At 40.7% G+C, this 27,384-nt stretch overlaps 2 protein-coding genes across 10 annotated transcripts in view; both read left to right on the top strand.

The window, feature by feature from the left end:
* ARB2A (ARB2 cotranscriptional regulator A) overlaps nucleotides 1-27,384 on the top strand; it is a 430,201-nt gene that overhangs the window by 290,955 nt on the left and 111,862 nt on the right. The window contains exon 11 of one of the 9 annotated variants that reach the window (XM_082378258.1): nucleotides 16,499-17,074. The exons of the other annotated variants lie outside the window; for them this stretch is intronic. Within the exon in view, the coding sequence (XP_082234384.1) occupies nucleotides 16,499-16,566 (68 nt within the window). The 3' untranslated portion in view covers nucleotides 16,567-17,074. Of the gene's footprint in view, nucleotides 1-16,498; nucleotides 17,075-27,384 lie in introns of those variants that run through there. 9 annotated transcript variants of the gene reach the window in all.
* Nucleotides 17,200-27,381, top strand: POU5F2 (POU domain class 5, transcription factor 2). Its single transcript, XM_082378372.1, is given in 2 exon segments — nucleotides 17,200-18,426; nucleotides 18,428-27,381. Coding segments are annotated over 2 exon segments (1,014 nt in total). The 5' UTR covers nucleotides 17,200-17,491; the 3' UTR covers nucleotides 18,507-27,381.

Below are 27,384 nucleotides of genomic sequence, written 5' to 3'. Positions count from 1 at the left end.
GTACAAATTTGAATGCAGAAGACAGTGACTGCGCCCTGACTAGAGTAATCAATGAGAGAACATCCTTAAAGCTTTTCTTCTGTAACCAGGGCAAACTCAGCTAAAAAGTTTGTTTAAATCCTGCTTGGCATAACAAGAACCGTTCAACTTTATCTACCTGTGACTATCTTTGAATATACCTGACTCATCACCATAATGCCTTTCAACTCAGCCCTGCTTAACTCAACCGCTCTTCCTGCCTTATACAGATATTGTAAATCTTTAAGGCTTCTGGTGAAGGCGGTAGGGTTTTTATACTTAGTATTATTTTATGGCACAGGAAGTTCATAGCTCATGAATATCACACATCTACAAAATAAAATGGAAAGGTTTTTCTCTCTATACTCTAAAGCTCTTTTTAGTCTGATTATGTGGGTTGTGTCATATTTGTGTCATGAGCTGTTATTTCTAAGGAGCAATTATATCACAGCAGAGTCATTTTTTACAGTAACAAAAAGAACAGCAACAAAATGAAGTAACAACAGCAACAAAAAGTCCTTCCTCATCTTAATCTGAAATTAAGAAAATCAAGGAAACTTTATGTTGGCAATATGCTACATTCTAGTTTTTCTCTATGTATTTTATAAGTAAAAACACGTCGTTATTCACAAATAGCTGTCCTGTCTTATCTCCTTTACAGAACAGTGCTATTTTATCTATTTTGTGAACTTATCTCATAGAGTAATAAATTATTCTTTCCAGTGACTACACTGATGTGACTAACACTTTTTCCATGTTATTACAACTTTAATGTTCTTACTGTATGTACCTTATCTACACTTACCAAGTTTTCTTAACGGCCTAACTTATCTTCAATGTCTCACTTTGTCCTTTTTTTTAATTAATTTTTATTGGAGTATAGTTGCTTTACAATGCTGTGTTTCTACTATACAGCAAGATGAATCAGTTATACAGACACACATAGCCCCTCTTTTTTGGATTTCCTTCCCATTTAGGTCATCACAGTGCATTAAGTAGAGTTCCCTGTGGTATACAGTATGTTCTCATTAGTTATCTGTTTTATGCTTAGTAACAATAGTGTATATATGTCAATCCCAATCTGCCAGTTCCTCCCACCCCACCCCCTTTCCCCCTTGGTATCCATACATTTGTTCTCTATATCTGTGTCTCTATTTCTGCTTTGCACATAAGATGATCTATACCATTTTTCCAGAGTCCAAATATATGCGTTAATATACGCTATTTGTTTTTCTCTTTCTGACTTACTTCCCTCTGTATGACAGTCTCTAGGTCCATCCACGTCTCTACAAATGACCCAATTTCATTCCTTTTCATGGCTGAGTAATAATCCATTGTATATGTGTACCACATCTTCTTTATCCATTCCTCTGTTGATGGACATTTAGGTTACGTCCATGTCCTGGCTATTGTAAATAGTGCTGCCATGAACATTGGGGTGCATGTATCTTTTTGAATTATGGTTTTCTCTGAGTATATGCCCAGTAGTGGGATTGTGGGTCATATGGTAATTCTATTTTTAGTTTTTTAAGGAACCTCCATACTGTTCTCCATAGTGGCTGTATCAATTTTACATTTACATTCCCACCAACAGTGCAAGAGGGTGCCCTCTTCTCCACACCCGCTCCAGCATTTATTGTTTGTAGATTTTTTGATGATGGCCATTCTGACAGGTGTGAGGTGATACCTCATTGTAGTTTTGATTTGCATTTCTCTAATTATTAGTGATGTTGAGCATCCTTTCATCTGTTTGTTGGCAATCTGTATATCTTCTTTGGAGAAATGTCTGTTTAGGTCTTCTGCCCATTTTTGGATTGGGTTGTTTGTTTTTTTGGTATTGAGCTGCATGAGCTGCTTGTATATTTTGGAGATTAATCCTTTGTCAGTTGCCTCATTTGCAGATATTTTCTCCCATTCTGGGGGTTGTCTTTTCGTCTTTATGTTTTCCTTTGCTGTGCAAAAGCTTTTAACCTTCATTAGGTCCCATTTGTTTATTTTTGTTTTTATTTCCCTTTGTCTAAGATGTGGGTCCAAAAGGATCTTGCTGTGATTTATGTCATAGAGTGTTCTGCCTATGTTTTCCTCTGAGAGTTTTATAGTGTCTGGCCTTACATTTAGGTCTTTAATCTATTTTGAGTTTATTTTTGTGTATGGTATGAGGCAGTTCTAATTTCATTCATTTACATGTAGCTGTCCAGTTTTCCCAGCACCACTTATTGAAGAGGCTGTCTTTTCTCCATTGTATATTCTTGCCTTCTTTATCAAAGATAAGGTGACCATATGTGTATGGGTTTATCTCTGGGCTTTCTATCCTGTTCCATTGATCTATATTTCTGTTTTTGTGCAAGTACCATACTGCCTTGATTACTGTAGCTTTGTACTATAGTCTGAAGTCAGAGAGCCTGATTCCTCCAGCTCCATTTTTCTTTCTGAAGATTGCTTTGGCTATTCGGGGTCTTTTGTGTTTCCATACAAATTGTGAAATTTTTTGTTCTACTTCTGTGAAAAATGCCATTGGTAGTTTGATAGGGATTGCATTGAATCTGTAGATTGCTTTGGGTAGTATAGTCATTTTCACAATGTTGATTCTTCCAATCCAAGAACATGGTATATCTCTCCATCTCTTTGTATCGTCTTTAATTTCTTTCATCAGTGTCTTATAATTTTCTGCATACAGGTCTTTTGTCTCCTTAGGTAGGTTTATCCTAGGTATTTTATTATTTTTGTTGCAATGGGAAATGGGAGTGTTTCCTTAATTTCTCTTTCAAATTTTTCATCATTAGTGTATAAGAATGCAAGAGATTTCTGTGCATGAATTTTGTATCCTGCTACTTTACCAAATTCATTGATTAGCTCTAGTAGTTTTCTGGTAGCATCTTTAGGATTCTCTATGTATAGTATCATGTCATCTGCAAACAATGATAGCTTTACTTCTTTTCTGATTTGGATTCCTTTTATTTCTTTTTCTTCTCTGATTGCTGTGGCTAAAACTTCCAAAACTATGTTGAATAATAGTAGTGAGAGTGGACACCCTTGTCTTGTTCCTGATCTTGGAGGAAATGGTTTCAGTTTTTCACCATTTACAATCATGTTGGCTGTGGGTTTGTCATATATGGCCTTTATTATGTTGAGGTAAGTTCCCTCTATGCCTACTTTCTGGAGGGTTTTTATCATAAATGGGTGTTGAATCTTGTTAAAAGCTTTTTCTGCATCTATTGAGATGATCATATGGTTTTCCTCCTTCAATTTATTAATATGGTTTATCACATTGCTTGATTTGCATATATTGAAGAATCCTTGCATTCCTGGGATAAACCCCACTTGATCATGGTGTATGATCCTTTTAATGTGCTGTTGGATTCTGTTTGCTAGTATTTAGTTGTGGATTTTTGCATCTATGTTAATCAGTGATATTGGCCTGTAGTTTTCTTTCTTTGTGACATCTTTGTCTACTTTTGGTATCTGGGTGATGGTGGCCTCATAGAATGAGTCTGGGTGTGTTCCTCCCTCTGCTATATTTTGGAAGCATTTGAGAAGTATAAGTGTTAGCTCTTCTCTAAATGTTTGGTAGAATTCGCCTGTGAAGCCATCTGGTCCTGGGTTTTTGTTTGTTGGAAGATTTTTAATCAGTTTCAATTTTGGTGCTTGTGATTGGTCTGTTTATATTTTCTATTTCTTCCTGGTTCAGTCTCAGAAGGTTGTGCTTTTCTTAGAATTTGTCCATTTTTTCCAGGTTGTCCATTTTATTGGCATATAGTTCCTTGGAGTAATCTCTAATGATCCTTTGTATTTCTGCAGTGTCCGTTGTTACTTCTCCTTTTGCATTTCTAATTCTATTGATTTGAGTCTTCTCCCTTTTTTTCTTGATGAATCTGGCTAATGGTTTATCAATTTTGTTTATCTTCTCAAAGAAACAGCTTTTAGTTTTATTGATCTTTACTATCATTTCCTTCATTTCTTTTTCATTTATTTCTGATCTGATCTTTATGATTTCTTTCCTTCTGCTAACTTTGGGGTTTTTTTGTTCTTCTTTCTCTAATTGCTTTAGGTGTAAGGTTAGGTTGTTTATTTGAGACGTTTCTTGTTTCTTGAGGTAGGATTGTGTTGCTGTAAACTTCCCTCTTAGAACTGCTTTTGCTACATCCCATAGGTTTTGGGTCATTGTGTTGTCATTGTCATTTGTTTCTAGGTTTTTCTTACTTCCTATTTGATTTCTTCAGTGATCTCTTGGTTATTTAGTAACATATTGTTTAGCCTCCATGTGTTTGCATTTTTTTACAGATTTTTTCCCTGTAATTGATATCTAGTCTCATAGCGTTCTGGTCGGAAAAGATACTTGATAGGATTTCAAGTTTCTTAAATTTACCAAGGCTTGATTTGTGACCCAAAATATGATCTATCCTGGGGAATGTTCCATGAGCACTTAAGAAGAAAGTGTATTCTGTTGTTTTTGGATGGAATGTCCTATAAATATCAATTAAGTCCATCTTGTTTAATGTGTCATTTAAAGCTTGTGTTTCCTTATTTATTTTCATTTTGGATGATCTGTCCATTGGGTGAGTGGGGTGTTAAAGTCCTCTACTATGATTGTGTTACTGTCATTTCCCCTTTTATGGCTGTTAGCGTTTGCCTTATGTATTGAGGTGCTCCTATGTTGGGTGCATAAATATTTACAATTGTTATATCTTCTTCTTGGTTTGATCCCTTGATCATTATGTAGTGTCCTTCTTTGTCTCTTGTAATAGTCTTTGTTTTAAAGTCTATTTTGTCTGATACGAGAATTGCTACTCCAGCTTTCTTTTGATTTCCATTTGCATGGAATATCTTTTTCCATCCCCTCACTTTCAGTCTGTATGTGTCCCTAGGTCTGTAGTGGGTCTCTTGTAGACAGCATATATACGAGTCTTGTTTTTGTATGCATTCAGCCAGTCTGTGTCTTTTGGTGGGAGCATTTAATCCATTTACATTTAAGGTAGTTATCAATATGTATGTTCCTCTTACCATTTTCTTAATTGTTTTGGGTTTGTTATTGTAGGTCTTTTCCTTCTCTTTTTTTTCCGGCCTAGAGAAGTTCCTTAGCATTTGTTGTAAAGCTGGTTTGGTGGTGCTGAATTCTCTTAGCTTTTGCTTGTCTGTAAATATTTTAATTTCTCCATCAAATCTGAATGAGATCCCTGCTGGGTAGAGTAATCTTGGTTGTAGGTTTTTCCCTTTCATCACTTTAATATGTCCTGCCACTTCCTTCTGGCTTGCAGAGTTTCTGCTGAAAGATCAGCTGTTAACCTTATGGGGATTCCCTTGTATGTTATTTGTTGTTTTTCCCTTGCTGCTTTTAATATTTTTTCTTTGTATTTAATTTTTGATAGTTTGATTAATATGTGTCTTGGCGTGTTTCTCCTTGGATTTATCCTGTATGGGACTCTCTGCACTTCCTGGAGTTGATTGACTATTTCCTTTCCCATATTAGGGAAGTTTTCAACTATAATCTCTTCAAATTTTTTTTCAGTGCCTTTCTTTCTCTCTTCTTCTTCTGGGACCCCTATAATTCGAATGTTGGTGCATTTAATGTTGTCCCAGAGGTCTCTGAGACTGTCCTCAATTCTTTTCATTCTTTTTTCTTTATTCTGCTCTGTGGCAGTTATTTCCACTATTTTATCTTCCAGGTCACTTATCTGTTCTTCTACCTCAGTTATTCGGCTATTGATTCCTTCTAGAGAATTTTTAATTTCATTTATTGTGTGGTTCATCATGGTTTGCTCTTTAGTTCTTCTAGGTCCTTGTTAAACGTTTCTTGTGTTTTCTCCATTCTATTTCCAAGATTTTGGTTCATCTTTACTACCATTACTCTGAATTCCTTATCAGGTAGACTGCCTATTTCCTCTTCATTTGTTTGGTCTGGTAGATTTTTACCTTGCTCCTTCATCTGCTGTGTGTTTCTCTGTCTTCTCATTTTGCTTAACTTAGTGTGTTTGGGGTCTCCTTTTCGCAGGCTGCAGGTTCGTAGTTCCCATTGTTTTTGGTGTCTGCCCCCAGTGGGTAAGGTTGGTTCAGTGGGTTGTGTAGGCTTCCTGGTAGAAGGGACTGGTGCCTGTGTTCTGATGGATGAGACTGGATCTTGTCTTTCTGGTGGTAAGGCCCGTGTTCAGTGGTATGTTTTGGAGTGTCTGTGACCTTATTATGATTTCAGGCAGCCTCTCTGCTAATGGGTGGGGTTGTGTTCCTGTCTTGCTAGTTGTTTGGCATAGGGTGTCCAGCACTGTAACTTGCTGGTCGTTGAGTGGAGCTGGGTCTTAACATTGAGATGGAGATCTCTGGGAGAGCTTTCGCCATTTGATATTACGTCGAGCCGGGAGATCTCTGGTGGACCAATGTCCTGAACTCGGCTCTCCCACCTCAGAGGCACAGGCCTGACACCAGGCCTGAGCACCAAGACCCTGTCAGCCACATGGCTCAAAAGAAAAGGGAGAAAAAAAGAAAGAAAGAACGAAAGAAAGAAAACAAAATTAAATTATTAAAATAAAAAATAAAAAAATATTAAAAATTAAAAAATTAAAAATAATTTAAAAAGACAAAAAAGGAAAGAATGATGATAGCAACCAAACCAAAAAACAAAGCTATCAATGATTACAAGCGCTAAAAACTATACTAAAAAAGAAAAAAAAAAAGACAGAACCCTAGGACAAATGGTAAAAGCAAAGCTGTACAGACAAAATCACACAAAGAAGCATACACATACACACTGACAAAAAGAGAAAAAAGAAAAAATATATATCTATATATATATAAAGGAAAAAAAGGAAGAGAGCAACCAAATCCATAAACAAATCTACCAGTGGTAATAAACTCTAAATACTAAACTTAGATAAACGTAAAACCAGAAACAAATTAGATGCAGAAAGCAAACCCGAAGTCTACAGTTGCTCCCAAAGTCCACCGCCTCGATTTTGGGATGATTCATTGTTTATTCAGGTATTCCACAGATGGAGGGTACATCAGGTTGATTGTGGAGGTTTAATTGGCTGCTCCTGAAGCTGCTGGGAGAAATTTCCCTTCCTCTTCTTTGTTTGCACAGCTCCTGGGGTTCAGCTTTGGATTTGGCCCCGCCTCTGTGTGTAGGTCGCCTGAAGGTATCTGTTCTTTGCCCAGACAGGATGGGGTTAAAGTAGCAGCTGATTAGGGGGCTGCGGCTCACTCAGGCTAGGGGTGGAGGGAGGGGTATGGAACTTGGGGCGAGCCTGCAGTGGCAGAGGCCGGCATGACATTGCAACAGCCTGAGGCACACTGTGTGTTCTCCTGGGGAAGTTGTCCCTGGATCACAAGACCCTGGCAGTGGCGGGCTGCACAGGCTCCCGGAAGGGGAGGTGTGGATAGTGACTTGTGTTTGCACACAGGCTTCTTGGTAGCTGCAGCAGCAGCCTTAGCATTTCTCCGGTGTCCGCACTGATAGCCATGGCTCACACCCATCTCTGGAGCTCATTTAGGCATTGCTCTGAATCCCCTCTCCTCGCGCACCCCGAAACAATGGTCTCTTGCCTCTTAGGCAGGTCCAGACTTTTTCCCGGACTCCCTGCCGGCTAGCGGTGGCACACTGGCCCCCTTCAGGCTGTGTTTACACAGCCAACCCCAGTCCTCTCCCTGGGTCTGACCTCCAAAGCCTGAGCCTCAGCTCTCAGCCCCCACCCGCCCTGGTGGGTGAGCAGACAAGCCTCTCAGGCTGGTGAGTGCTGGTTGGCACCGATCCTCCATGCGGGAATCTCTCCTCTTTGCCCTCTGCACCCCTATTGCTGCGCTGTCCTCCGTGGCTCCGAAGCTTCACCCCCGCCACCCCCCATCTTCGCCAGTGAAGGGGCTTCCTAGTGTGTGGAATCTTTTCCTCCTTCACAGCTCCCTTCCAGAGGTGCAGATCCCATCTCTATTCTTTTGTCTCTGTTTTTTTCTTTTTTCTTTTGCCCTACCGAGGTATGTGGGAGTTTCTTGCCTTTTGGGAAGTCTGAGGTCTTCTGCCAGCATTCAGTAGGTGTTCTGTAGGAGTTGTTCCGCATGTAGATGTATTTCTGATGTATTTGTGGGGAGGAAGGTGATATCCACGTCTTACTCCTCCGCCGTCTTGACGGTCTCTTGCCTGTAATTGATTTTTAAGCTCATAGCCTTGTGGTCGGAAAAGATGCTTGGTACGATTTTAGGTTTCTTAACTTTACCAAGGCTTGATTTGTGACCAAAGATGTGATCTATCCTGGAGAATGTTTTATGTGCACTTGAGAAGAAAGTGTATTCTGCTGCTTTTGGTTGGAATGTCCTGTAAATTTCAGTTAAGTCTATCTGGTCTAATGTGTCATTTCAGGCTTTTGCTTCCTTATTAATTTTCTGTCTGGATGATCTATCCATTGATGTAAGTGGCGTGTTAAAGTCCCCCACTATTATTGTGGCACTGTCAATTTCCCCTTTTATGGCTGTTAGCATTTGCCTTATGTATTGAGGTGCTCCTATGTTGGGTACATAAATTCTTACAATTGTTATATCTTCTTCTTGGATTGATCCCTTGATCATTATGTAGTGTCCTTCCTTGTCTCTTATAATAGTCTTTATTTTAAAGTCTATTTTGTCTGATACGAGTATTGCTACTCCAGCTTTCTTTTGATTTCCATTTGCATGGAATATCTTTTTCCATCCCCTCACTTTCAGTCTATATGTATCCCTAGGTCTGAAGTGGGTCTCTTGTAGACAACATATGTACGTGTCTTGTTTTTGTATCCATTCAGCCAATCTATGTCTTTTGGTTGGAGCATTTAATCCATTTACATTTAAGGTAATTATCGATATGTATGTTCCTATTCCCATTTTCTTAAATGTTTTGGGTTTGTTATTATAGGTCTTTTCCTTCTCTTATGTTTCCCGCCTAGAGAATTTCCTTTAGCATCTGTTGTAAAGCTGGTTTTGTGGTGCTGAATTCTCTTAGCTTTTGCTTGTCTGTAAAGCTTCTGATTTCTCCATCAAATCTGAATGAGATCCTTGCTGGGTATAGTAATCTTGGTTGTAGGTTTTTCCCTTTCATCACTTTAAATATGTCCTGCCACTCCTTCTGGCCTGCAGAGTTTCTGCTGAAAATCAGCTGTGATAAACTGATGGGGATTCCCTTGTAGTTATTTGTTCCTTTTCCCTTGCTGCTTTTAATATTTTTTCGTTCTATTTAATTTCTGTTAGTTTGATTAATATGTGTCTCAGCATGTTTCTCCTTGGATTTATCCTGTATCGGACTCTCTGTGCCTCCTGGAGTTGATTGACTATTTCCTTTCACATGTTCGGGAAGTTTTCTACTATAATCCCTTCAAATATTTTCTAAGGCCCTTTTCCTTTCTATTCTTCTCTGGTACCCCTGTAATTCGAATGTTGTTGCCTTTAATGTTGTCCCAGAGGTCTCTGAGACTGTTCTCCTTTCTTTTCATTCTTTTTTCTTTATTCTGCTTTGCGGCAGTTATTTCCACCATTCTGTCTTCCAGGTCACTTATCCGTCCTTCTGCCTCAGTTATTCTGCTGTTGATTCCTTCTAGTGTATTTTTAATTTCAGTTATTGTTGTTCATCACTGATTGTTTGTTCTTTAGTTCTTCTAAGTCCTTGTTAAACATTTCTTGTATCTTCTTGATCCATGCCTCCATTCTAATTCCGAGATCTTGGATCATCTTTACTATCATTGCTCTGAATTCTTTTTCAAGTAGGTTGCCTATTTCCTCTTCACTTATTTGGTCTTGTGGGTTTTTACCTTGCTCTTTCGTCTGCAACATATTTCTCTGTCCTCTCATTTTGTCTAACCTACTGTGTTTATGGTCTCCTTTCTGCAGGCTGCAGGCTCGTAGTTCCTCTTGCTTCTGTTCTCTGCCCCCTGGTGAGTGAGGTTGGTTCAGGGGCTTGTGTAACCTTCCTGGTGGGAGGGACTGGTGCCTCCGCTCTGGTGGGTGGAGCTGAACCTTTTCCCTCTGATGGGCAGGGCCCCATCAGGTGGTGTGTTTTTTGGAGTGTCTGTGAGCTAGTTCAACTTTAGGTAGCCTGTCTGCTGATGGGTTAGGCTGTGTTCCTGTCTTGCTGGTTGTTTGGCATGAGGTGTCCAGCACTGGAGCCTACAGGCAGTTGGGTGGAGCTGTGTCTTGGTGTTGATATGGATACCTTGGGAGAGATCACACTGATTAATATTTCCTGGGCCCAGGAATTCTCTGGTGTTCCAGCATCCTGGACTCAGTGCTCCCACCCCAGAGGCCCAGGCCCGACCCCTGGCCAGGGAGCCAAGAGCCCGCAAGCTGCATAGTGCAGCCAGAGGGACAAAAAAAGAAAAGAAAACAAACAGACAAACAAAACCCAAGACAAATAGCAAAAGCAAAAACAAAGAGCAGCAACAACAACACAACACACACACACAGAAAAAAAAGAGAACAAACAAAGAAAAGAATTCAAAAATGAGAACAGTCAGTAAGGACTAAACTAACAAAAACAAAAAATGAAAAATAAAAACAGAAAGCAAACAAATAAACCAGAAAGTGAAGAAAACATAAAATATACATATAAAAACAATAAAAAAGAATAAAATAAAAAACAAAGACCAAAAACAAGAAAAAACACAAAACAACAAAAATAAAGTAAAAATAGAAAAAAAAATGTATATATTAAAAAAAGAAAAATAAAAAAGGTAAAAAATAATAAAAGCAACAACACCAACAACTGAACAAAATGAAACAAACCAAAAAAAATAATCGTAATAAGAATATTTTCCTGGGGCCTGCTCTGTCAGTGTCCTTGCTCCCCCAGTGAGCCAGAGCCAGTCCCCACTTCCCCTGGAGGCCTTCCAGTACTTCTAGGTCAGTCTCTGGACCTGCTGTGGACTCTTTGGGGCCAGCTCAGACCCTGACCTGGCCTAACTCCCCCGTGTTCTTGCCACCAGAGTCCACTGCTGGAAGGGCCAGACCAGTCTCAGTTGTGGGAACACTCATTGTCCATTCAGGTATTCCACAGATGCGGGATTTACCAAGCCGATCTTGGGGATTTAATCCGTGGCTCGTGCAGCTGCACAGAAAGATTTCCATTCCTCTTCCTCAGTCGCACCGCCCCTGGGGCTCAGCTTTTGTTTTGACCCCGCATCCGCCTGTGCGCCATCCTTAGGCATCTGTTTCCTGCCCAGCTGAGAGGGAGCGAAAGCAGTGGCTGCTTGGGGCTGGGGTGGGGTACAGAGGGCACAGTTGGGGTGTTTGTGAGTTGCCTGCAGCAGCAGGGACCAGCAGGCCATTGCAACAGACTGTGGCACGCTCACTGTGCCAGGAGTACCTCCCAGAGACCGTGGAGGCAGGAGCTGGCATGCGGGGGCAGGGGCAGCCCCCCCCCACTCACCACTCAACAATGATGCCTCACTTTCCAGGCAGATGACGCTTCCCCTAGGGGCATTCAGAGCCACACATCCCCTCACACCCGTCCCCTCTGCTGTATCTGCACAGCCAACAGAGCTCCTCTCCCTGATCTGCTCTCCCAACCCCACACTTTAGCATTCAGCCCCTGCCAGCATCAGTAGACTCCCGTCCCAGGCAGGGGAGCCCAGGGCTGATTCCCAAGGAGGCTTTGGGATGGGCGGCGCTCAGGCCCCTGGAGCCCACACGGGCGTAGGAGACCCTGGCCTGAGGGGCAGGCAAGCCCACTCAGATGGGAGCCCCTCCCAGTGCCTGTGGAGGCAGAAGAAGCCAGCAGGTGGGGAGAGGGTTTGTAACAGCGGCCCTGCCCCTTGCGTGCTACTCAACAATGACGCCTTGCTTCTATGGCGTCCCACGCTTTTTCCGCAGACTTTCCCGGTTGTGGAGCTCCTTACTCCTGTCCCTTCAGGCTGTCTTTTCACAGCCAACAGCTGTCCCCTCCTGGGTCCGCACTCCAAATCCCACTTTCCAGCACCAAGCCCTGCCCTCCACAACTGGCAACTCACGACTCAGGCTGGAATGCGCAGAGCTGCGGTGTAGACCACTTGTGTAGTTCTTACCTTGTTCTGCCTTCTGCAGACTGTCTGCTGTATTCTCCTTTGATCCCCCAAAAGTCCTTTTCTGTCGCAGCTAATTTCCCCACCGTGAGGGAGTTTTTCTGAGTGCGGGGACCTCCCCTCACCTTCAGCTTCCCGCCAGGGTTGCTGGTCCCTTTTTTGATTCCTCTTTTCTTTTTTTCTTCTTTCTTTCCTCCTACAGGTTATGAGGGGATTTTTCTTGTCCTTTTAGGTGTCCGAAGTCTTCTGCTAATGTTCAGCAGGTGCTCTATGACAACTGTTCCATTTGTAGATGTATTCTTGATGTATTTGTGAGGAGAGACGAATTCCGTGTCCTTCTATTCCTCCATCTTGACTCCTCCCCCTCACTTTGTCTTATATAATTTTCTACTTGAAAATCCACCCAGAGAATTGACAGTTTAATCATTGCAGTGTATTCTGAGGCAGTTTCAGTGAACTAAATTGTTGTGGTGTGTGGTGTTAACTCTCACTGTGAGGTGGGAGGCCTCTTTCCTTCCTGGACAGTTATCACAGTTCTCCTGGGTTTCTCACTTTACTTCCTGGACCCAGAGAGGGACTTCCCAGTAACTGGTCTCTGGGTCTTGTCTCCTGCCTTTGCTTTTTGTCTCCTTGACGAATGTGGTTCTTGGGGACCTATACGTGCCCTTCTGGTGACAGTGCCTTTACACACTGATGCCTTGTCAGTGCTCAGTTACTAGGATACATGCAGAGTGGGAAAAACTATAAAATTGGCACCATCTAGCGGGCCTGGCCCTCTCTGCCTGACTTGTACATTATTCTTAGATCTTCTCTGTTGATCTAATTACATTCAAAAAGTATTTTTTGGAGCCTCCGACAGAGAAATGAAACTCCTCACATAGTCTTGAACAAAGCTGTGTCCTCCATCTGGGGCATGAGCAGCTTTGGGAGAGATGCATTTGGAGAGATGAGGAAGCAAGGATCACCTTCCTAGTTAACAAGATAACTGATCAATAGGATGATGTAAATCAAAACCAGATCTCCCTCACATCCAGGTGCTTTTATGCACTTACCATCCTCAGAGTACTGTGGATAGCTCAGGCATTAGCACATTGTTTGGCACATAAGTACAAAATAAATGGTATCTGTAATGTCCATTCAGAGACATTTCCGTATCTCCTGCGTGGGAGCTATGACATGAAACTCCAGCCAACTTTATAAGGCAGCCAATGTATCTGAGTGGAAAGACACTAAGTTCAGAGAGGAGGGAGATCACTGTAGTCCTGAGTGTATTGGCCAAGCTTTTCAAAGAGATGAAACTTGAACCAAGACCTACAAGGACGTTTATCATTAACTTTGCCTCCACTGTTTTCTGCTTCTTACCATTAGGGATCTTGGCAGTTGGTTTTGACATCTTAGAATAGAAGCTACGTAAGGAGAGCTTAATTTCACAAATCCTGATGCTTTGTGTATTTCAGCTTAAAACTTAACTTTCTCTTAATTCCAAAGATCCTAATAATAGAAAACCGTTAACTTCTCTTTGGGCAAGTGTAGCTGTCCTGCTCTCCTGGCAGTTTCCCTTCTCCTCCATTTAGGTTATAAATACACAGGGCCTGGGACCATGTGTTTCTTATCCGTACTTTATAATTCCCTACGGATAAGACTGGCCTGATTCTTACATTGTAATCTAATCACTTACTAAGGGGTCTCAGGGTTTGTTGAAGGTGATGGATTAGCCTCTCAAGCGCCCCAGCCCAAACTGTGCTGGTTGTCTTGGGCATTCCCATCACCTGCCTTCCCTGATCCCTATTTCTGTTCCAACCAAATATGCTCCTGCTTTTTTCTCCTGATCACCCCATTTCTATAGCACATTAAATATACTTTTAAGGAGGTGTCAAGACTTCTCTTAAGAATATGGGGTTTTATTTGCAATAACACGTATACATAAACCAGGAGATAGGCACAGTGGCAGATGAGATCCGACCAAGTACAGAGACAACGTTAATTGAGAGTATCGAAGTTAATTTAAAACCCATCAAGTTCATATACCCTTACTTTTTAATTTAGTAAATGTTTTTAGCTACTGTGTTTTATCTCAGTTAATATAATGAAGCTTTCCTCACTTTTTCCAATTCACTAAAAACATTTTTACTCATCTATTGTTTTTAGACAACTTATGAAGCATTTCTCTGTGGTTTTCTTTTGCAAATGGGCTGGTTTCACTATGTGGGCCTTAACTTATATAATTGTTGTCTTTTATTCTCTTTGTGATCCACCTTTCATTGTGTTTAGCAGGCACTGGTTGCTTTGTAATATTGAAAAAACAGCATGTAGGTATACTTGGAAAGAATAGATAGCAGTGAAATTTTGTATATTGCAAACTGTTTTTCATAGACTATCATCTTAAAGCATAACCCAAGGCAAATGTGGAAGTCTTCTCACCATTAATGCTGCAGAGATTCATTTATTTAACATTAAACAGATATCTCTTGACTTCCCACTTTGTGCCAAGTATAGTTCCAAGTGCTGAGAATCTAGCAATAAGCCAGACAGACAAGGACCTTGCTCTTTACCAGCATATATCCTAGCCGGGATTGCAGTGGAGATGCAGGCATTAAACAAATAATCAGATACACAGCCTGTAGAGATGGCAGTGATTTCTTGATTCTTTCTCCCTCTACCATGGCTTCAAGGCCATTTCTACAACCTTATTTTCTATAGTGTTGAGTTGAATTTAGTCTCATAGTACTACTACCCCCATCTACATAAGGGCCTGTTCTAGTACAGGAGAGAAAGTATGGAGAGGCACCTGGTAGGGTCAAGTTTCTCATTGTTAAACTGAAACTAAATGTACTTCACTCTCAGGACTGTAGAAGTGAGGATTCATTCACTCATTCAGCAAACATTTATTGAGCAGTGTATCATTCAGGGCTCTATTATGTTCCAGGCTGTATAACATCTACATGCATGCCCTTAAGTACCTAGCTGGAAAGACAGAGACATAAAATAAATAATTACTGATAAATGTTACAGTAAAAACATATATCGAGTACAAGGAGGGGGCCACAAAAGCATTAATTAACTCTGCCTGGGGGAAGGTCTCACCATAAAGTGTCCTCTAAACTGTGACTTAAAGGTGACTGGAAATACAGCACACTTCATTTACTCAGGAATGTTTACTGAGCCAAGCACAGTTGTGGGCCCTGTAGACATAGCGGTGAACTAGGCAAAATCCCTGCTCTCTTGGCAGCACAGAGACAAACAATAAACAGAGAGATAAATAATTATATATTAGGTGGCAGTACCTGTTAATATAAAAAAAAAAAGTAGGTTAATAAAGGGAACAGAGAGTGACACGGGTTGCTGTTTTAGGAAGAGTGGTCAGGGAAAGCTTCTCTAACGAAGTGACATTTGAGCAGAATCTTGAATGATATGAGAGAATGAGACCAACAAGCAGGGGAAGCTGTTTCTGATAGAAGGAGCAGCATGAAGAAAAGCATAATAGCCACGAAAATTGTGGCATCTTTATTACAAAGTGAAGTATTCTCACTGAGCATGGATGGAATAAGCTGGAGGTGCAGAGAGCTTGGGGGAATGTGGTAGATGAGGCTGGGAAAGGAAGGAAGAGGGGGCCAGATGGTGAAAAACAGTGTTCCATACTCAGGATTTTGAATGCCCACCTTGTTGATTGGGGAAAGAGGAGCTAGATTTTGAAAAAATTTAAGAGAAAAATGACATGGTTAGATTTTTTTTCATTTGGTTGGGTTTGGTTAGGTTTGTTTTGGTTTGGTTTGGTTTGGGGAAAATTACCTCTAGCACAGGTATGAAAGATAAACTTGAAAGGAGACGCAGAAGAAACCAATTGTAAGGTTATTATGATAATGCAAGTGAGAAATTATTTGGCCTAAATTAAAACAGTAAGATGCGGCTAGAGAGACCATAGAGCTCAACTGTTTCAGGAGACCCACAATGGAAGATTTGATGCCCTACGGAGCATGGGAAAGGTCAATTCCTGGGTTTCAGTTTGGGTGACTGAGTGGGTGATAATGCCATCAACCAGTTCAGGGAGACCTAGAGGAGCGGCAGGCTTAGAAATGCATATAATGAATTTGATTTGGGGCAATGGGAAATACAGACTGGAAACTAAAAGAAAAGTCAAGGCTGAAATACAGGTTTGACTGTTACCAGCGTTTCATGGAATTTAAAACAGAGGCGCAAGAAGAGTAGTCAGCATTGTCAGATACTGTAGAGAAGTTTAATAAGATGAAGACTTTGAAAAGCCCGTCAGATTTGACAGTTGGAAGGTCCCCAATGACTTCATCAAGAGCAGTTCCAGTAGATGTGGGTAGAGTAGAGCCTCATCATGGTTGAGCTGGAGAGTGAAAGGGCAGGAGGCTGGGATTATCCAGCCAAGATCACTGGCCTCTCTTCTTTCCTAAAGCTCCTCCTCGGAAGCTGTGAACCTGAGGTCTGATCTTCTCTTCCCCTTCCCTCCTTAGCTTTCTCCATCCAGGGCCTAGGACTGGTTACCCGAGCCGGGGACATGATGGAGGGACAAATATTCTAAGATACCTGGGTCTCTGATGGGAGAGGTGTCAGGGATAGGGGAGCCTGATGTTGGTGAGTAAGGTATTGCAAGGAGTGTCCTCAGTGGGGAACAGCAGGCGGGGCCAGTCCAGAGACCTGTCTCCAGAGGGGAGAAAGATGAAACACACAGGCCTCTGTTGTATGTGGAAACTCTGGACCAGGAAGCTGAGGTAGGATGGGGAGCAAAGGACTTGAAGGACTGGTGGGGCAAACGTGGAATTAGTCAGGAAACTTGGCCCCAGTGAGGGTGGAAGCTGACAAAGTGCAGGGGTGGGGGACAGAATCTGACAGTAAACTGATGTGAACTAGAAATTCAGGCAGGGATGCTTAGGTTTCCTAGGGCACAGGGACTGAAGATGTGCAGTGGAAAGATGTTGGCAGTACTTGTGACCATGAAGATAGCAGTGAGGGGACAGTTAATGAGTGAAGGGGTAGCATAAAGAGAAAAAAAAAAACTGGCATAAAGATATTTAACAAATATTTGTGAAGCCTGAAGCGGTCATTCAGATTACATGGAGGAAAGAGATTAGATACCAGTGTTCTGAAGAGCTGAAAGGAAACACCTAAGTTCCCTTCAGGGAGAGGATGGACGCAGTGACTAAGGGATCCCAGACAGCTCGGAGCTGCAAAGCTCAAGAGAGAGACTTGCACTTCAGAAGGAGTTGGAAGCAAAGTTCAGGGTAGGGGAGCTCCTCCCTTAACCCTGGGGACCAGGCAGTCATCAGTAGGATCTACCAGATTTCCCCGCCTGCTCCCATACACACCCTCAGCCTCAGTTTCTCCCGCCTACACCGCTATCTCAGCCCACTGGGGGGCGGGGCTCGAGGGCGAGGCTGGTGGTTGTTCTGAAGCCTCGAGAGCCGTCGGTTTCTACCAGACTGCCTGCTCGGGAGCGGTCTTACTCCATGGCCGGACACAGGCCCTCAAACTTCCCCGTGCCGGGCACTGGTGGCGACAGGCCCGCAGGGCCAGTGCCGGTGCGGGCTGACACTCCGATCGGGTTGAGAGCCCAGGCGGCCCCCGGCAAGCTGATGGTCCTGCCAGGGGTCAGGCCGGGGATGTGCCCAGGCCCTGAGGTGTGGCCGCTGTCCCCAGGTCCCCCGCCGTGCGAATTCCGGGACGAGATGATGCCTTGCCGGCCCCGGGTCGGAGCTGGCGGGGTGAGCGCTTGGTTCCCAAGACCCTCTGAGGTCGCCTTCCCCGGGCCCGGCCTCGTCCTGCAGTGCATCCCGACGCTGGCGCTGCCAGAAGACACCTCGGCCGCAGAGAAGGAGATGGAGCAGCTGGCCAAGGAGCTGAGGCAGAAGAGGATGACCCTGGGGTACTCTCAGGCCGACGTGGGGTTCGCCATGGGGGCTCTTTTTGGAAAGGCGCTGAGCCAGGCGACCATCTGCCGCCTCGAGGCCCAGCAGTTGAGCCTCGCCAACATGTGGAAGCTGCGACCGCTGCTGAAGATGTGGCTGGAGCAAGTGGACATGGAGAACCTTCTGGGCTTACGCAAAATGGAGACGATCCTGCAGCAGGCTCGGAAGCGCAGACGGGCATACAGGGAGAGACGCATCGGAAGCAGCCTGGAGAATCTCTTCCTGCAGTGCCAGAAGCCCACACCCCAGCAGATCAGCTGCATCGCTGGGCAGCTCCAGCTGCAGGAGGACTTGGTCCGAGTTTGGTTCCATAACCGGAGCAAGATAGGCAGTCAGCCAAGCAATGATTTCTCCCCACTGGTGGAGGTGGGGACTGTCGGACCTCCTCTCCCAAGAGGACCAGTGTGCTTTCCCCTGACATCGGGACTCCATTTCTGTTCCCCCCATTATGGGGGACCCTACTTTACACCTTTGTACCCCTGCCCCTTTCACTGCGGGAGGAACCCTCCTCTCTGTCCCAGCCACCACCCTGAGCCTCCCCAGGCTTTCCAGCTGAGGGGCCTGCCTTTCTGGGGAGGTCCAACCCAGGGAAACGGGTCCCTGGGGTTCATTTAAAGGCTTTTAGCATTAAGTTCTCCATTAGTTGTCTAAAGAAGTTAAGAATACGTAAGGGCGGGGGATGGGAGCTGTTTAGGAAAATTTGGGGAGGGGGGTTGAAGTTTACTGCTGTGTTGTTTTTCCCTAGCATTGGCTTTAACGTACATTCCAAAACATAGATGGTTTTGGATATTTTGTTTCTCTCTGTTTATTAATTGAAAAGTAATTGTGTCTCTTATTCCTAGTGGTTATCAGTAAACATAGGGATATTCTAATGAACACAATATTGAGTGAAAAACTCAGGTCACAGAAGACTATGTCAGTATATTATTTCTATCAAAACCAAGCAGAACTTTGTGTGAACACAGAGTCCAGGATAATTGTTGCCTCCAGGGGAGGGTTTGAGGATGGGACAGGAAAAGAGTACATAGAGCCTACCCAGAGCCCTTGTTGAAACACAAGAGTTTGCTTGTTCTCCCCCTTTTCTTGAAAGATGTGTTTTTTTCTAATTCACTTTTCCAGCGCCGTTTGGTTTATTCCCTGGGAATTTCCCTTACTTTCTTTTGAGCTCAGAAATGCTTTGTAGAGGATACTTGTGTTAGTTGATCCAACTATCCAACTCCCTGGTGGCTTTTGCAGTGGTGCATCTTAAATCACTGTTCCAATCTCTTCCATGAAATTGGTCTTTTCCAGTTTTCTACTTCTACATTGGTCAACATGGGTCATCGTATACTAAACAGAAGTCATTAATCCCTCTGTGTTGTCACACCTGCTGCCGTACACCTCCATGTAATATTTATGGTTTTATAATTCTATCACCATATATTATATCTGAGTTTATGTATTCTTTTTGCTTACTAATCTTGTCCATTTTTTTCTCTACTTTTTTCCTTAATCAGTCTTACAAAGAATTTATCTACAGGTATTTTCAAATAACAAGTTTTTTATTTTTAATCCTATTTACTGTTTTTATTTCCTAATTATTTAATTTTAGCCCTTATTTTTATTAATTGCTTTTTTCTAGTTTCTTCTGGTTTCTTCCAATGTGTATTTCTTCCTCTCGTCAATGTCTGAAAATAGAGCACTGTCAAGACACGTAGGTTAGTGAAAATGGAGCCAAACTTCAAAAAACCAAGAGTATGTTGTCAGTGGTTAACAGTGTCAAATGTCAGAGATCAGATAACATAAATCAAGTAAGCTATATCATTTCACTAACAAAGATGTCACGGGTACATGTCTTAGAACAATTTCAGGGGAGGAGTTAGTAGAGGCAGGTTCCAAACAACAGTCCAAAGTCTTCAATATTTGCCAGATTTTCCCCTACCTCAGTTAAAAACATAAATTCCAACCACTCACTCAGTGGGATCTTTGCCATCATTCTGAAAATTTCTGTATCAAATGTTTCCTTTATCTTGTATTTCCTTTTGACAAGGCAGGTATTCTTAACCTGAAGATGCCAAACCTCTTTGAAGTATAAGCGGAATAGCGTGTTTGTACATATGTGCATTTTCTTCAAAGATGGTGATGGTAGCCTTCATCACATTTTCAATGGGGACCATGACTCTGTAGATCTACGATTTTAGAATTTAAGCAACACCTTCCCATTGGCCATCTTACTTTTGAGAGTTTTCCCTTGAAAACTAATAGGTAATTCCTGGTTTTCTTCAAGTCTGTATTTTCTGGGTATCTCTAGCCAGTACAGTATAAAGGCCCTGAATCAGTTCTTACATAAGTCTTTCAAATTCAGGCCAAATACTGTATTGATTATTGCCTTTATTGTTCTTGTGCTTTTATGATTCCTTGGCACTTTAATTAGATTCTTATCATAAAGAACAATTTCTCCCTTCCCTAGAAGTTTTCCTACTTCTTGTCTAAGAAAACTTGAGGTGTTAGGAGATCCTTCCTTATTCCAAAACATTATCCTGCTCTTAAAATAGCATCTGTTTTCTATTATTTCATATTTTTAAAATGTGTGTACTATACATCATTGTTTATTATACTAAAACTGTGTCATAGGGATTTATTTTTCAGAATGGCCACTTTTGTTTATGACTTTCTTCTAGAAATAGTACTTTCTTCTAGAAATAGTACTTACTAAACAGTACTGATTTCCTTGGCAGAATCCATTTATGAATTCTTTTTAGGGTACAAAATTGTATTATCTATGTAGAACAATGTTTTTACAATGAAAACTACAATTCCATTCCAATAAAATCCTAGTGAAATATGGGAGTATTACTTGACAAAGTGATTCTAAACTGAAGAATGAAACTTGGGGAAATATGGAAATTTTGAAGGTAAAGCGTTAGGGCCTTGTTCTACCAGATGTTATGAAACTACAATAATTTGAACACAGTGTTGTGGTCGTGATGAACAAAATAAAAGAAACAAGTATTTGGCTGTTCCATCTGTGGTCATGTAAATTGGTACAACCTTCATGAAAGGCTATTGGGTAATTCATATGGGAAGTTTTTTAAATGTGCTTTTCCTTTGGCCCATCATTTCAACTTTTAAATAATGTTTATAAGAAAATAATTGTTATATGTATGCAAAAATTTAGTGATAAGGGTGATATCACAGCATTTTTTAAAAATTTTAACAATGAAAAGTTAGAAACAACATTCAACAAAGGGTTAAATAAATAAAAAGGAACACCATATAGGGTAAAAATTGACAAACAGTTCAGAAAAGATTGTTGAGTGAGGCAAAACAATTTATTAAACTATATGATGTCATTTTTTTATTTTTTAAGGAAAAAGGTATATTACAGGAAAAAATATATATAATAGGTATTACTGGTGATTTTTTTAAAAATTTGCTGTATGTATTACACAGTTTAAAAATCCAAGAACTATATCTAAACGAAGACTCCAGAAAATCTAGGATTCCTAAAAATATTCATTCTTCTAGTCTTTCTTGTCTCTAAATGGTAATTTCTCATTATAAAACAATATTTTAGAATAATAAATCTGGCCTTTTCATTTTTAGTCAGATTTGTAGTTTCTGTAAAAGAAAGGCAATTCTCTAAACAGAGGAGTATTGGGACATATCAGTTGGAAAGGCATTGCTAAAAATTAGGGTTTTTTTAATCAGATGTCCATTAATGTTAAAGAGCTGTAGTGTAGCTCAGTGAATGAAGATACCTGCCATATGTCTGTTTTCCTGCACAACATGGTAATTTACAATTACAATTAGAGTGTTTATATACCTCAGTGTAGTTAACCTACATTTAGAATATAATATAAGCCCAAATCATTTTCATGTTCCTGGATGTTTACTTTTCAGTTTTAAAAAAGCATTTGAAAATATCAAAATCCTGGTTTCATCACGGTAGAATTCTCCCTACTTGTCATGTTTGAAGAAACCAAATGAATATAAATGAGATCTGTGGATTTTTAGATTTGAAGGTGGGTCAGTTCCTGTGATTACAATTAGCCCCAGCCAATTGAAAGATGAACTGTCATGAAGTAAATCTACCCCAATACCCTGTAGAATCCTTAAAACAAGGCATTAGCGTTATCGTGGTTACACCAGTGAAGAGAAACGTGACAAGAAGCTTTGGGAGACTGTATGGTTTACCTAAGGGGCTGCCTCCAGAAAAGAACCCAGCGGGTAGGTATGCTGGGCTGCTGCTCTGCCACCTCACTTTTTAGCTGTGAGCCTTGTTGTGAATTCTCCTAACGGCAAAATCAGCTACTTTGGCACTGAACTTGCGTTTCTTAGGTTTCCTTCCCCCAGCTTCCAACAAAATTCGAAATGCAAACCAACTTCACTTATCGCTATTGACTCTTCTACTGACTGCCTGCCAAAGACTATGGTCAGAAAAGGAAAAATTGAGGCCTTCCATTGATTTTAAAATCAATGTTCTCTTCTAAATCTGTACAAGCTGTTTAACATATCATTTCTTCTTTGCCAAAGTAGTAACTCTATTGTTTAATAATTAGTCTTCCTTCTGGGATGCATGGTATAGACCTTCTTTCAGAACTGGCCAGGGCAGTGTATAAGATGCATTAAGTTGAACTGTTGTCTTAGAATGGATGATAATGCTCCTGGAACAGCTGTAAAGCTTTGGATATCATTGACTGAGTAGTGGGCCAATCTTAACATACACCTTTTTGCTGAAAGAGAATTAGTTTCAATATATCACATATTAGTTTTCTAGGGCTTCCATAACGAAGTACTACAGCTTGGGTGGCTCAAAGAATAGAAATTTATTTTCTCACAGTTCTGGATGCTAGAAGTCTGAAATCAAGATGTTGCAGAGTTACTTCCTTCTGAGGGCTATCAGGGAAGGATCTCTGTTTCAGGCTTGTAAACAGCCTCCTTTTCCCTGTCTCTTGACATTGTCTCCCTGTGTACATATCTGTGTCCTAATTCCCTCCTCTTAGAAGGACACCAGTCATTGGATTAGGGCTGCCCTACTGACCTCATTTTAACTTAAATATCTCTGTAAAGATCCTATCTCCAAATAAGGGCACATTTGGGGGTACTAGGGATTAGGACTTCAACATATAAATTTTTGTGGGATAAAATTCAGCTCGTAACAGCAGCCTAATTAAAATTTAAGCTAGATTCAATTATTTGTTAATGTAGCCATTCAACAAATATTAATTGAGTACCTTATATAACAGGCTGTGCCCTAGGTGCTTAAGATGCAATGGTGACCAAAAGAGGCTCATCCTGACCTTCAGGGTGCTTAAAGTATGCTGAGGTGTCCACAGTAAACAAATAAGCATGTGATGACAACTCATGATAAATATGATGGGGTGTCAGGTATCAGGGGTCTTCATTTAGATTTAGAGTTGTAGTTCTCCTGTTACAGGAGTATTGCCTCTGATAACATCAGTTGTTAACAAATATTCTAAGCCAGAGGAAGTATGGCCCCATAGCCAAGGCATAGTTTGGAAGACAGGCTTTTCTGGGTTCAAATCTCAGCTCAGTAACCTACCATCTCTGTTACTTGAAATGACTTCTTTCAGCCTCAGTTTCTCATCTGTGAAATATGTCTAGCAATCCACAGGGTGAGAGAGTTGATAAACAGATAAAATTAGGTTATATAAAAAGAAACCCCTAGGACTTCCCTTTTATACAGTAGGCACCCAATAATTTTTCTCTCCATTGTGTTTTCACTGTACCTTGTCTGGGCTTTATTTATATCTCATAAATCACTCTTTTGCATCCTAGGAAACTTCACACAGTGAAATCGTGCTCATCAATCGATAGCCAAAACTGAATAAATGAAAGAACAGAAAAAGACAATAGTCTCAGTTGCTAGAAAACATACTATCTAACATTGGGAAATGACCTTTGGAATTGTAATAATTGGAAGACAATTATAAAGTTCATTTCCTTAGCTGTCAAATAACAACTAGGTAAGGGAACAGATGATAAGGTTTTGATTTGAAGGATTTAGGTAAAGACTTTCTGAAAACCCATATAATGTTATATAATTGAAAGGAATGATCTCTGAAGTTGTTTCTAGCCTATAATAATTGTATGAGTCTCCATGAATAAGAACAAAACAATGTACCACAGATTGAATATGGAGGCCACAAGGATATAGAGGATGGGAATGGACAGAGGAGGGTGACATTGTTCCTCATACTGTGATTACCACTTAAACCTTTCCTTCCTGATCTCCTGCTGTGGTCGCAGTTGTCTCTCCCAAATGCAAGCCCAGTCCTGCCTTCATTCATACTATTTCTTCATTGAACTCTAGCTTTTCTGTCCAAAACCTACTGTATTAGTTTGCTAGGACTGCCATAACAAAGTACCACAGATTGAGTGGCTTAAGAAACAGAAATTTATTGGCTCACAGTTCTGGTGACTCCAAGTCCAAGATTAAGGTATGGGTAGGGTCGGTTCTTTCCAGGGCTGTGAGGGTAGGATATGTTCCAGGCCTCTCTCCTTGGCTTGTAGGTGGCTATCTTCTCTTTACTGTCTCTTTACATGGTCTTTCCTCTATTCATTTTTCTGTGTTCAACTTTCCCCCTTTTATAAGGACACAAGTCATATTGGATTAGAGACTACCCTAATGACCTTATTTTAACTTGATTACCTTTGTAAAGACCCTATCTCCAAATAATGTCATATTCTGAGGTACTGGGGGTTAGTACTTCAAGATATAAATTAGGGGGGGAACCCAATTCAACCTGTGACATCTACCACTCCTGATAGAAAATACAGGTGGGTGCTGTGGGGGGAGGATGTAGGAACCCAGAGAGACTTGTTTATTTTTTCTTGCCAAGGAGTTAAATAAGAGGCGTGTGATGGAAAGGAAAGAGCATTAGCCGTGGAGCCGGGCAGCCCCAGATCTGCGTTCTGTCTCTAGGTCATTCACAGAGGTAATATCACCAATCCAGGGTAACTCATCAGAAAATTTCAAGAAAAATAACATTTTTTCCCTCCCAACAAATGACTTTATGGGCTGAAGAATTACAGTAGCTACTTATTTCTATCTATTTTAGGAGCACAACAATTGTACTTTTATCAGTGAGATTGAATGGCATTATCTTAGGAAGAAAATTTTGGATATTTTGATAAAGATATGATTCTTACTTTCCCCAGAAAAATTGCTATGTGAGCCTATTGAGAAAGCACTGTCACTTTCTGCTAAGCATTGCCAGCCACTAATTTCTTCAAGCTAATGTAACAGGACAGTCAAGTGAGTTGCCTTTAATTTGTTGTGATTGTCTTATATTTATGAAAAGCAGAGCTAAAACAGCTGATAGCAAGTGTTTAGACACTGGTTGTTTTCATAAATGGTTTTAAGAGCATTGCTAAATCTAAGTAGACACTGAGTAAGTTTTCTCAGTATACGAAATGTAAATCATTCTTTCTGTAATCATAAGTCATTAAATGCATGCAAATGTTATAAATGATTACCACATTTCAAACATATTTTTATGGTACCAGTCTGCTTGCTAAATATGTATTACCTTTGAGGTTTAAACTAAAGATGTGGGAAAAGACTTACCATACAGGGATTTATTGTGTTGTTCTTTTCTCTCCTAAAAAGGCAATCATACCAACGCCATAGGTAGAAAAGAATGTTTTTGCTTCTGTGTCACATCATTAAAGTAGTGAATCTAATGCCGTAAATTTTTGTCTTCCGGGCCAAGAAATTTTAAGTAAAATACTAACAAGAATGTTATGCTTTTAAATGAGAAGTGAAAGAATCTTTATCCTTTTTATTTGAGTTTCCAGAAATGGCACACTCCATAAAAAAATTGTATCATTTTTATTTTTAAACGGAGTTTCTTTCATTAGTCAGTGAACAGTTTATTTGGTGAACATTCTCTGAGCACATATATACACCATGTGAACGTTTAGCAAACAGAAGGTGCTTGAATTTGTGAGATTTAAATATTTTCTCACAGTTGATCCAGTGATACTGCGGTAGAAATAAAACCACATGTAAATGAAATACCACTTTCTACTAAAAAGCACGTATAAATTTTCTATCATTGTTTTAATGAGGACAACAATGATTCCATTTACTCAGTGGAACATCTTATAAATCATTAGCATGTTTACCTCCATATGCATTCTAAGACTCACCCATAAAACTCTACCTGTCCTAATCACAAATATGCATGTACATTAAATTATATTATCTGACTGCACATATTTTATGCTGCTAATATTCTTGCAAATATTATTAAATTTTGAAAGTATAAATAAAGCAATGATTTGGTTTCTCACTTGCTCTTCGAAAAAACATGTGCATGTACATACTAATATTCATATTTTAAATACATTTTGTAAAATATGAGCTATGTAGATCAAAGGTGCTACACCAGAACATGGCAAGCAAAAGGAATAATGCTCAGCATCCAGCTTTGGTCCATCTCCCAGAAATCTTTGCTGTGGCCCCAAACCAACTCCTGTTTTTCCTCCACTTCTACATCCTCACAGTCTTATAAGTATAGGGTATAATTCTTATTATACCCTATACTTCCTTGGTGGTTAAATGTCTACTAAGCGCCTGTTAAGGGCTAGGCACTAAAGATCAGAATTAGACACATAGGTACACATAGGTTGAGTAGAGGAAAGGAGTGAGAAAAATCAAGGATCACCTCATCCATGGCCAGGGTTAGAGGAAAGGACAAAAGAACAACCCAGAGGAAGGAGCACATAACTCACTGGGGGGTACCTGTCCCGTTAAGAGCAGGGACCACTGGAGCTAAGTAAGACTTGAAAGATAACTAGGAGTTGTTAAGTGGAGGGTGTGAGAAGAGGGATGGGGGAGACCAAAAGTCAAGAATGGGAGAAAAAGTGAAAGGACTTGCTTTTGACTAGAAATCTAGGCTGTGATTAGTTACTGCAATTGAGAGTTAAATGCAGTGGCTAAAATTCTGATAGCCAGAGCAAAAAGTTACATAGTTCTCAGTACGTGAAGCTAATTACATGAATCTTTCAAAATGCATTGAGAAAAATATTTTCTCAACATTAAATTTAAAGATGAATATATCAATCTTAAGGAGACATTGAACAACACAAGAGATAATCTCTTTAATTGTAGTACCTCTGTTGATTTGTTGTTGTCATTTAAGACACACAATCATTCTTCAGGTGACTGGTTCTTATATTGACTTACAGCAAGTAAATAGCCTAAGTCTTAATACTAAGATCCAAGGTTCTGAAGGCCTTTCTTCCAGGAAATAAAATAATTTTGTACTGGCATAAAGGTTCCAGATGGTTTGCCTTTGTACTACTGATCAGCAAATCTAGAAAAATTAATGGTTGGCAGATCCACTGTCCTATTCTTCTCAAGAGTCATTGTCTCCACTAGGCTTATTGATACAAAGCTGTTAATCAGAACCTTTATGTTTATT

Source organism: Balaenoptera borealis (genome assembly GCF_965194805.1).
Source record: "Balaenoptera borealis genome assembly, chromosome: 2".
Lineage (NCBI taxonomy): Eukaryota > Metazoa > Chordata > Mammalia > Artiodactyla > Balaenopteridae > Balaenoptera > Balaenoptera borealis.
Note: the sequence above shows the minus strand (reverse complement) of the source record. Positions and strands in the feature narration are given on the sequence as shown.